This window comes from Vipera ursinii, assembly GCF_947247035.1.
Source record: "Vipera ursinii genome assembly, chromosome: 2".
NCBI lineage: Eukaryota > Metazoa > Chordata > Lepidosauria > Squamata > Viperidae > Vipera > Vipera ursinii.
This window is the reverse complement of record NC_139513.1, coordinates 88,439,834-88,451,981: the sequence shown is the minus strand read 5'-3', so window position 1 is coordinate 88,451,981 and position 12,148 is coordinate 88,439,834. Positions and strand designations below refer to the sequence as shown.

General features: G+C 38.6%; 1 protein-coding gene across 1 annotated transcript in view; it reads right to left on the bottom strand.

The window, feature by feature from the left end:
* Nucleotides 1-67: 67 nt before the first annotated feature.
* VDAC1 (voltage dependent anion channel 1) overlaps nt 68-12,148 on the bottom strand; it is a 28,423-nt gene continuing 16,342 nt past the window's right edge. Inside the window, exons 3-9 of the mRNA XM_083351302.1 lie at nt 9,608-9,657; nt 9,054-9,206; nt 8,903-8,955; nt 6,035-6,262; nt 3,009-3,159; nt 1,421-1,478; nt 68-991 (exon numbers count right to left, since the gene is read on the bottom strand). Coding sequence (XP_083207428.1) covers nt 900-991; nt 1,421-1,478; nt 3,009-3,159; nt 6,035-6,262; nt 8,903-8,955; nt 9,054-9,206; nt 9,608-9,657 — 785 coding nt within the window. The 3' untranslated portion in view covers nt 68-899. The remainder of the gene's footprint in view (nt 992-1,420; nt 1,479-3,008; nt 3,160-6,034; nt 6,263-8,902; nt 8,956-9,053; nt 9,207-9,607; nt 9,658-12,148) is intronic.

Below are 12,148 nucleotides of genomic sequence, written 5' to 3'. Positions count from 1 at the left end.
CTAGAATGTTTCATAAACTCCCAAATAGGAATGTTAAAATTATTTAATAAGACAGACACAATTAGAGATGAAGATGTTTTATTTATGTTTGAGGAAGATGTACTTTGTCTTTAAGTGGTGTCCAGTACAGCATTTAGGGTCTAGTTCCACACACACACAAAAATGGAAGACTGAAAAATGTATCCATTAAAACTGCTTTTTTTTAAAAAAAAATGATAAAACAAAGTCCATTTTGTTTAATGCAGTGCCACTAAGGGATTACAACAACAACAGGGTTTCTCGGTTCATTGCTCCATTGTACAAGCTCTTCAATAATCAGTGCAATGGAAGGATGTAAAATTTTAAGTAGGATTGGCTGATTTACATCAAACTTCCTACACACCAAAGTAGTACAAAGTGAACATTCTAAAGCACTCTAAAGCTGCTGGGTGTAAGAGAGCTGTAGGAGGGAAAAGTGAGACTTAAATGGGTGTGATGCACCTGCCTTGGCAGCCTCTTGAATAAACCTGAATGCTCCATTAGAGAATGAAAGCCTGATGACTCAGCAGAAAACCGTGTTTTCTGCACCCTGTGATGAATCAGCATTTTCACAGCATGAATTTCAGATGTGTCTTCCATTACAGTCATCATCAATTTTACGAGAGGTAATTCCTTCATACAAGAATTGATAAGCATGAAGCTCCAACCAATAATATACCCCAAATGCCCGGAACTAGAGAAAGTACTTCCATCTTTCTCTGAAAATACATGCTCTGAGGTTTAGCCTTTAACCAGATTTAATATGACTGACACACAGCAATAATTGCATCCCAGACATAAAACATTGAAAAATACACTAAATCCAGAAGGTAGCTATGCTGTATAGTGTTTCAGAATTAGTGATGGTAAAATCCCTTCTTTTATGCTTCAAATTCCAGTCCTAGACCCAGCTTATGGCCACCTGCATTGATGTTCTTCCCATCCAGTAAAGCAGACAATGTCAATTTGATACCTAGGCAGGACATAAGAGAAAAGGTATTAGCATAGATTTGTAAACATTGCAAGGATATTTCAAAGAATCTGATTAGGAAAAATGTTGGAAGTTCATAAAAAGAAATTTATGTAGAGAAAGAACATTTACTTCTCCTGATATGCAATGAATTCAAATTCAATTGCTGAAATACTTATAATGTTAAGGATTCACCAGAATAGTTTCTATGATTCTTATCCAATTTAGATTTAGTTTGGTGATAAACCATAGATACATCAGGACATAATTTTATGACTTCATAGAAGGTAGAATTTGCAGGCTTTCACACTTTGGCAAAGGTAGTAGATAATATTTCTTCAATGAAATGAAAATTCAGAGCCTAAAAGAAGTGATGGCACACAACAATTCAATTATTGGCAAAAAAAAAAGTTTTAAATCATCTTTACATACCTGGCTTCAGAATCTGAGTATATCCTAAACCAATCAGACTGGAATTATTCACTTTAGCCTGCAAAACAAAGTCAATCATGTAACAATATTCTTTCTAAGTGTTTGCTGAATAGCTCATAAACAATTCATCAAGAAAGTGAATATGTCAAATATTTTTGAATATTTCACTAAATTCAGTGAAAGTGCCCCTAATTCCATGTGTAAACTTTATAGCAATTAGAAATTTGCAGGTGTCATATTTTAGTTTGAAGTCGCTCTATTTGGTCATTCTGAAAGTACTAAGTGTGATTTGATACCTACATCTGTCTAAAAACTGCATTATATATTGCCTATATTTTAGGACGGGAAAAACAAAAACCTCTATAATATTTTTGTTTTCATAAAACTGGAATGGAATTTACAGATAAATTATTCAATCTCGTAGAAATTAATAACAATGCACTGAGAGTTAAGTTTATCACATTTATTACCACTGCAAGTTATTTTTTGTTTCTTTGCATTCAAATTTATTTAATTCAAAAGAGCACATAACTATAGATAACAGTGTACGAACCATTTTGTAATAAAGATTGTATCTGTGTATGAGAGAGTAAGTGCAAACAGGAAGGGGAAGTAAGGAAGTTATCTAGCTAGCTAGCTCAGGGTCTAAAACTGAGGCCTTTTCCTTCCTCCTTTTTACAGCAAGACCTTTGGGAATTCTTTTTTCAGCCAATAATGGAGATATACGCTACGTGTTTGCATAAGGGTTCTGTCTGCTGTAAGTCCCATTGATTCTCATTTGCCAGCATCAACCCTCATAAAAATAGGTGATAATATTTATGGCAAAGTTTTGGACAAATTGATTTGACAGCTAAACAAAAAAAGATTATATGAGTGGAATATTCTCTTGCATTTCAAATGGCACAAATGTTAGATTTAGTGAACAGAAATGTGTTTTCCAGTAAATAATGTAATACATAAATAATTGAAACCTGGATAGGTTTTGTCCTTTTAGCATCAAAAGGAAGTCAACTAACCCACTAAACAAGAAGCACTGACTGTCTAAACAAGAAAACCAGATGTTTCTTTTGACATTTTCCCCTTTATTATCTTAGGACTTGGAAAAAGAGTAATAAAAATTTTCATGTGGCTTATTGTTAACTGAGAATAAAAGTATGGTTGTGCCATACACACTTCCACCCAATTATTATCGGGGTGCATGTGATAATCCAGAAGTGTCAGTTACTCACAATACACAATCAGGCAGTGTTAATATACTGATATGGGCAATTCAGTGAGAGATAAGAAAGTTGCATACACCAAACTAATCTAAAGGAAAGTAAAAAAAATAATAATTTTAAGACCATGCCACTGAGTGGAAAGCAGCATTTTAAGAACCTGTATTTATGACAAAGCATATGGTACAAGTTTCTCTTTTCTCCCAATGCTTCTTTACTTGTTTGTACCTCATTTGATAAAGAAACAATTCTGTGAAGCAAGAAAAAATATTGACTAAATGTTGTAGTGAAATCATTTGTTCAAACAACAATTGCATTTGAAACTGAAGGCTCCCTAATCCATCATTGTCACAGAATCAAATTCTACTTACAGAAAATGATGCATCTGAATCAATCTGATATTTGGCTGCTATTCCAAAGCGGGTGTTGCTATTTCCAGCTGTCCAAGCAAGATTGACAGCAGTTTCTAATTTATCATTCACCTTCTGATAAATGGAGCCTCCAAATTCCGTACCATCATTTCTATAATACATTCAAATGCTACATGTCATGAGAATCTTATTCATGAAAATATAGTTTAGCTTTAAAAGATATTTTAAAACACTTTAAAAACTCACCTACTTAATCAGTTAAGTTACAGAAAGATTTGCATAATCCTAAACAATTTAAAGAAAAATATCCCAGGGGCCCAGCCACATTACGTCCCCAATGCAGTAACAATTACATGTATTTTTACATGTTTATAGCTAATGCAAACGAGTAAAAACAGATGAGTGCTTCAATAAGAGTAGTGACCATTTGAAGTTACAACGGCACTGAAAAATGTGATTTATTTATTTATTTATAACCGTTTTTCACACATATGACTGTTGCAACATCCCCGTGGTCTTGTAATCAAAATTCAGATGCTTGGCAACTGGTATGTATTTGCAAAATTTGTGGTGTCTTGGGGTCATGTGATCACCTCCTGTGACTCTCTGACAAGCAAAATCAATGGGGAAGCCAGATTCACTTAACAACCATGTTTCTAGCTTAACAACTAGTAGTTCATTTAACAGCTGTGGCAAGAAAGGTCGTAAAATGGGGCAAAAATCACTTGTCTTGCTTAGCAACAGAAATTTTGTGCTCAATTGTTGTTCTAAGTTGAGAACTACTTGTAAAGCAAGAGTAATATTTGAACTGATTCCTTTGCTTGTGTATTTTGGAATCTATTTTAAAATACTTGGGTGTCTAGAAATTTAACTTTCCATGGAGAATGGAACATAGTCATGGGTCTTGAGTGGCTTTCATATATTTTTTTTCTAAAGTACAATTAGGGTGCTAACCCTAGAAATACACACAATCTGAGTACAGAAATTTGGTGTAGAACTAAATCTCCCTGGACATCATTCATTCTGTTTTTCTATCAATTCTTTTTTAACCATTTGCTTATGCAGGCCACTACACCAGTTTTTTTACCATGACCACATGTGGCACCTACTGCCTACAGATTCCATAGCAACTGTCAAGCACCAAATGAAATTCATTTAATTGATTACCAAAATCTCAGGATACATTCCTATCAAACCTTGCAAGATATGGATAAGAAAACCAAAATCTGATAAGATTTCATGATTTCCTGAGATTCTACAAATTATTTATTTTAGTACCTTTCCAGGGATTACTGGCAGTACTCTTGTGGATCAACTCAAATGGATCATATTCCAAACTTAACTCTCTTCCCTTTTGTTTAATGGTTTTAAATTTATTCTAAAAAGTATATTCTACTTTCACAATGCAATACATTTTCAAAGTTGCTAAATACATAAAACCATAAAACAGCAAAACAGTGTACATTTGACCCTGGTGATTTCATATGTTTGATTATGTCTATGTTTTCTTGACAACTACTTACCTTTTTTCAAACATTTTGATGACTTCTCATATGTACCTTAAAACCATGAGATTTCTTAACAAAATACTAAATGGCCTGACCCTGTTTACTTTTACAACAGTTGGTCAGTAATGTAGCAAACAATTTGCAAAACCATCAAAATTTAGTAAAACTATTGAAAATCCTTATCTAATAGCCTGAAAGCTTCTTAAACAAGAAAATCATTTGAGGTATTCTTTTTAAAAATGAAACAGCTGGTCAGCTTACAATCCCATGCTTATGAACTCGATGATTTTAGGGATTAAAAAAAATCTTAATACAGATGAATACAAAATGTATATAATATTATCCCTTCACGAAGCATCTACCTCATATATCAGCTGCAGTGGTCGGGTACTTTATAATGGTCACTCTGATACTATACATACATTATTTTATGGTAATTATATTCTTGCTCCTGAAGTGAAAGATTAGAACAATATCACACTCATTGACAATGATCTTTTTTTTAGATCTTCTCCTTCCATCTGTGCTGTAGTACGACTTTATTCATATAGGACAGCTTCATTCTGACAGAAGGCTGTGGGACAGCAAAGAATATCTGTGCTTGACCTTACATGATTTTCCTGACAATGGAAATCAATTCTCAGAATTCTAATTATGTCAGCAGGACCCTAACTGTGGATAATGATTTTCACAATGTGGTACTGGTTTCAATAAGAATGTTAACATTGAATAAAAAAGGGTTTCCTAAGTGATGTACTGAGACTCAAAACAATATCCAGGTTATCTTCAATCACAAAATGTTTAAAACTGCTGCTCTACTATCTGAGACAGGAACCTGCAATACATGTCCCAAATCTTTTAGATTTTGGTTTTTATAAAACCCAGGAGGCATATATCCAGTGGCAAGGGACCACATTATGGTCTAAAATATTTGTTTATTCCTAGTCTGCCATATACAGTTGTTATACTGTATATACCATTATGATGCACTCAGAAAGTGTTAGTACTAGTTCAAAAAGGCAAAGTAAGATCATAAAGCAGAGTGGGCAAAATTTGACCCACTAACTGTTACCTAAAGTTCAGATACTATTAACTTTACCAAAGCAGGATGTGGGATTCTGGAAGTTATAATTGTGATTTTAATTTTTTGCGGCTAGACTTAATTTAATTTTAATTTTATATTGTATTGTTTTTAAATTTTGCCTTGTAAACCGCCCTGAGTCCTTTGGGAGTAGGGCAGTATATAAACTGAATAAATAAATAAATAAATAATTCAGCAATGGGGGGAGGGGGATCCCCATCTCATAAACTGTTCCTTATTTGGAAAATTATACAAGTACATACACACATGCAAAATTCATCCTTTCAAAACTTGTATTTAAAGCGTCCAAAATATGTTTATCTTTTCTATTTAAAAAAACTTAGAAAAACAATATATATGGAAAATAAGTTTCCTTCTTTTCACAAAGGTTTTTCTTTTTGTTATAAATTTTCACCCACAATATTATCTATACTTACACATTAGTGTGAAGCTGGAACTCATCAGTTTTATAGCCAACAGCAAAGTTACTCTGTGTTATTCTGGTTTTAGCTGTCTCAAAAGTCATTTGGTAGCCAGCTAGCCAGCCTTCATAGCCAAACACAAAGGCACCACGTACTGAAGGACCCGCAATATCAAAATCCATATCACAGCCCACATTGATATGTTCCCTCTTGTATCCAGACTTGATTTTAGCATTCTTCTTTCTAAATGGAAAATCAAAGTTTTATATTGCTATTTTTTAAAATGTTCAGGCAATCTCTAATAGCTATAAACTAGAATGAGACGCACATTTAGACTCTGATCTCAAGAACATACTGTGTTTCACCGAAAGGCCTACTCCAAAAATAAGCCCTAGCTTGATTTTGGGGGGGGGGGAAGACCTAATATAAGGCCTACCCCCAAATAAGCCCTAGTTTGGGGGCCTGGCACACACCTAAAAATCAAGCTAGAGCGTGTGTGTGTGTGTGTGTGTGTTTGTGTGTGTGTGTGTGAAGCTGCCCCACGTGCCCCACACCCACTTACCTTGCAGCCTAGCCTTTCCTCGCTGGCCCACTTCTGTGGCGTCTTCTGCAGCCAGGCCTGCATTTCTCAGTCACAGGCCTTTCCAGAAGGCCTCTGCAGCCGAGAACCAATAGCTCTGTACTCAGCTGCATAGGACTTCCAGAAAGGCTGCTACTTCAGCCGCAGAAGAAATGGACCAGCTGAGTGGGGCTGTCGGTGCCAGAGGTAAGACATCCCCGAAAAATAAGACCTGGTGCCTCTTTTGGGGAAAAAAAAAAGACCCAGTCTTATTTTCGGGGAAACACTATATCAATCAAACAGTATATGAAATAAACCAATTAAAATGTATAGTACTCTACTAACCAGCTGGTATCAGCATGCTACAAAGTTCACTTGACTGACAGACTTGCTTTCCATAATACCAGGGGATTTTTCATAGCCCATTCTTGGTTTTCATGTGTTTTGCCTATTTTGGCTTAGTAACATAAGATATGAATGGTCAAGCCACAACATCTTTATTTAACTATAGCAGGTTACAGGCAATTCTGTGCCCTCCAGCTGTATATCTGACTATTAGTAATACAATAATATATTATTGTGCACCTAATTTATTTATTACTCTAAATCAGATGAGAGACCTATAGTCATCGACCTCAAAGAGTAAGAAGGCAGAGTGGTGGTTAAGCTGAGGCTGGAAGGGTTTGGAAGGGTTTGATAAAGTGGATCTTCAAACAGTTTAACGTAGAACAAAGCATTATGTAATCATGGATAGAAATGAAGAAAGAAGTGGAAGAAAACAAACCAAGGGGGCAAGTAATAACTGACTCTGAATTAAGCAGAGCAAGGAAAAAATGGCAGGTTGAGAGAGGATGCCTGAATTCCCATCAGAACTGTAAAGGGAGGTCTTATGGTCCAAAACAACTGAAAGATTTCAGGCTCCTGTCCTTGAAGTACTACGACTTCTGGATGTTCCTCCAGAGTATTGGGCAGAAGCTGGAATGATATACCTTTGCATGCAAGAATGTATCACTGAAAGATTCTTCCTCCTCTAAAAGCAGAATGATATTGCACTGGGTAGAGAGAGGAAAGGTAAAGGTAAAGAGTAACTACTTGTTACTTCTTCTCCTCCCTACCATTCCTGCTACTAGCAGCTATTTGGTCGCTTCTCTGTGCCCCTTCTAAATCCTTTCTTCCCACTTCCAAACACTAATCAAGGTCCAAAAATAAACAAAACAGACGTGACATGAATCCAATAGCAGCTTTTATGGCTAACAAACTTTATGAAAAGGCATAAGCTTTCTTTTAAAAAGGCAAAAATAATTGGAAAAAAATAACTATTTCCCTCATACATTGTACAATCTATAAGTATTTGATTTTAAAAAACAGCCTAAAGAAAATATGCCTCCAAAATAATAAGGCTGATATACAGAAAGGAGTAGCACTAATGAAATATTGCACTGCCAACTTCTGATACATCTATTTATTATAGGCAGAAATTAGCAATAATTAGGGCAAGAAGCTAAAATATTAAATATTTTTAAATAGCATTATAATTCAGAGCTTGAATTAATATATGTAATGTGTTAGAAGAAAATGGAAGGAGTCAATTCTTGTATGAAATAGTAGAATTCTAGTCTGCTTATTATAACTATGTAATAGCAATATTATAATAGCTATATTATAGCTATATATAGGTACTGCAGGTATGCTAAACATTTCATTCAGTTTGGAGCACTAAACTTCATGACACATCCCACCTCAAGTGCAAAGTGCACAATGCTAAGAATTCTGGGAATGTGTCAAGCTTGCAGAAATGCTGTTCTAACACTCTGCTTTTATATTCAGAACACTGAATATAATACACTTCTAAACTGTATGAGGTTTCCTGGTCAAAACTAGTCATTTTGCAAAACTTCCTGCTTAAAAATTCTGAAACAAAATACTTTGTACACCTCATAAAGTTTTGTATTACTAGCAATGGGCTTGGCTCACTTCTAAACAATGTTTACAGTATTTAATAAAAGAACAACAGGTAAACATATGAACCAGTTTGCAGTAATGGTTAAGACACAGGCCAGAAACTGGGAGATCATGAGTCCTACTTCTGCCTTAGATACAAAGCCAGGTGGATGACTTTTAGCGTGTCACAGTCTCTCAGCCCTAAGGAAGCAATTGCAAACCACTTCTGAAATCTTCCCAAGAAAACTTAAGGAATTTGGTCACAGTTGCCAGGGGTCAACACTGGCTTGAACACAAACACACATGTGGTAATACAGATTTTCCACAAACTAGGTAATCAATATTAAATATTATTCTACTGTTGAAATGTAGGTATTACTTACCCAGTGTTAGGTGAGAATGAGGAGTCAAAAGTCAATTTCAGCCCATGTGTCAGCTGGGAAAAAAAAATCCAGTAGTTGAATATATAGTTTGAAAGCACTTTGTTTAAAGATTTGATCAATTAAGGTATTTTGCAAGTGAAGGGTCACTCACCTGGTCTTCTAAAGTTATTTCAGTTCCTAATGTATTGTCCGTGTTCCACTTCTCTGTAAAAGTCAAGCCATATTCTTTCCATCTGTACTTAGTTTCCAAACTTCCAGTAACTTTGCTTGTTTCTGTATTTGCAAAACCTGAACTTGTAAATTCCTGAGGTCAAAATAGAATATTTTTATTCACAATGACACTTTAGATTAGATATCCATGTTCTGTGCTATGATGAATGTTATAATTTATATGAAAAAAATTCTCGTGATTTTTATATTAGTTGCACTAATTCTAACACTACTAGAAATGATAAGCATTTGCCATTTGAAGTAATGACCAATATCCCTCACCCTCCAAACCCATGTATTGTAACGTGTACAGTAATTACATGAAGGGCATGATCTTGAACAATCCTGATTCATGTTTCTGTGGAAGTTGGATATTTACAAAAGAATCCCATGTTATAACAAGGTAAAATAAAAGTTAACATCCAAAATGGTCAAATGACAAAATCCAAGCTTATGTTTAAATATCAAAATGCATGTTCAGCTTTTCCTACTCACCAGTCCATTTTCAGATTTTGTTTTCAAATCCAGTTTTACTAAACCAAATCCTAAAGAAATTAAAGTAGGCTAATATTAGAAACACGCAAGACAAGAGAAAATACACTGTAATTCTCATTATAAATTTGAGCTTTCTATGCAGGAAGAAGGGCATTTAATAAAGCAGGTTTATTTAGTTTTGCTTGGGTTCTTTTAGTCACATTGAATATTGCCCTACTACACGGGTCGGCAACCCGTGGCTCCGGAGCCACATGCGGCTCTTTCAGCCGTCTCCTGCAGCTCCCAGTCCTCCATGTGCAATCCCCCCCCAAAAAAATAGGACTAAAAAGTTCAACCAATTAATTCAAACTTCTCACGAAAAAAAAAAAACAGGCGAAGTTTGAATTGACTCCACATGGCGGCAGCGGAGGAAGAGACTGGAGGACTGCTGGAAAGGTGAGTGGGCCCATTTTCCATCTGCTGCGCCTTCCTTGGGCTCCCCTCCTCCAAACACACCGCTGCCATCTCACCCGACTCTCTTTCCACCCTACTCTTTCGCAGCAGGGCCATTTGGCCGTTTTTCCATCTGCTGCAACTTCCTTGGGCTCCCCTCTTCCAAATACACCGCTGCCGTCTCACCCGACTCTCTTTCTACCCCACTCTTTCGCGGCAGGGCCATCCGGCCCTTTTTACATCTGCTGCACCTTCCTCGGGCTCCCCTCCTCCAAACACACCGCTGCCATCTCGCCCGACTCTCTTTCCACCCCACTCTTTCGCAGCAGGGCCGTTTGGCCGTTTTTCCATATGCTGCAACTTTCTTGGGCTCCCCTCCTCCAAACACACCGCTGCCGTCTTGCCTGACTCTCTCCTGACCTCACTGGGCATAACAGTGGAGGAGGGGAGCCCAAAGAAGTTGAAGCAAATGGGAAAACGGCCAAACGGCCCTGCCACGAAAGAGTGGGGTGGAAAGAGAGTCGGGTGAGATGGCAATGGTGTGTTCAGAGGAGGGGAGCCCAAGGAAGTTGCAGCAGGTGGAAAAAGGGCCGGACGGCCCTGCTGTGAAAGAGTGGGGTGGGGAGGAAGTCGGGCGACACAGCAGCAGCCCTTTTTCCACCTGCTGCGCCTTCCTCAGGCTCCCCTCCTCCAAAAACGCTGCTGCCGTCTCTCATGCCTTTCATTATTTTTTATGATGATGAGGGAATTGCAGGAAAAAGAGTGGGCCAGCGAGCTCGAGGCTTGCAGGAGGGAAGAGCCGCGCAATTGGATGGCTGGAGAAAAGCCGAGCAGGCAAACTTAAACAATGAAAGCAGAGTCCCTTCTGGCTTCTGTGCCAGGGCTGCTACCCTCTTCGTGGTGGTGGCAGCAGCGGCATCGCCTTCCATGCTGGTCCCATTGCAAGCTAGGCATGCCCCCACACGCTCACAGGAAGGACAGGAAAAGGGGGTGGGCTGTGCCGGTGTCAGGGTGGGGGTGGGGGGAGGAATAAGGGATGCATGGGGGCGAGGTGTGTGGGAGGAAAAGTCGGAAACCAAGGTGTTCAAAACTGGGTGGGCTCCCAGCAAACGCACCAAAGAAGTGATGGGAGAAGGAAGAGAAACAGCCGGTGTGGGGGGAAGCACCCCGTTTCTTCTTCTTCTGGCACAAACTCTGTGCTCAAGCCAGAATGGGGAGGGGGATGAGAAGGAAGAAGAGGAAGAGAAGGAGGAAGAGCGGTGATTGACAAACTGCCAGCCAAACTCTTTGGGAGAGGGAGTGCAGGATGGAGAGGAGGGCAGCTTGCCTTGGAGAGGGAGGGAGGAGCCCTCCTCGTCTGCCTTTCGTTTTCTCTTTCTCTGCCCTATTCCCCTCAGTGCTCCACACTTCCTCCTCCTCCTCCCCCCCACCAAGTAAACTGCATGCAAAAATCCCACAAAAATCTCCAAATCCCGCAGCAAGCTGAGAAAGGCAAGTCCGAGCAGCAGCCTTGGAAGATTTGCTGCAGCAGGTCCTTCTCCCTGTCGGCCTCCTCCTCCACTCCCTCGGAGCAGTCTTTTCCAAGGGGAGGAGAAGCCAGGACGGCAGAGCCGTCCATACCAGAGCTGGATGGGGGCAGGGCCGGTGCATGTCTCACCTTAGGCTCCACTCTTCAATCAAGCCTCTTGTTGTACACATGTGCGTGCACGCGCGCATGCGCACGCACATTTTGCAGCTCCCCAGGTTGTTTTTTTTTTTTTTTTTTGAGGGAACCGGTTCCGAGTGGCTCTTTCACTGTTTCAGGTTGCTGACCCCTGCCCTACTGTAAGACTACTGAAAATATTTGGGGCATCTCCAAATGGGGATGTTGCAATGGCCTTAAGTGTGAAAAACGGTCATAAGTCACTTTTTTCAGTGCTGTTGTAAATTTGAATGTCACTAAGTAAATAGTCATTAAGTCAAGGACTACCAAAGAATAGCTTAGGCAGTACAAAGACATTCAATCTGCAGCCTGTGAAAAACAAACTGCAGAACAGGCCCTGAGGCTCTGTTAAGGTCTAGGGTGCTAAAGGCTGATCCAATTGGTGGTTAGGAGACTCAGGAGTCAGG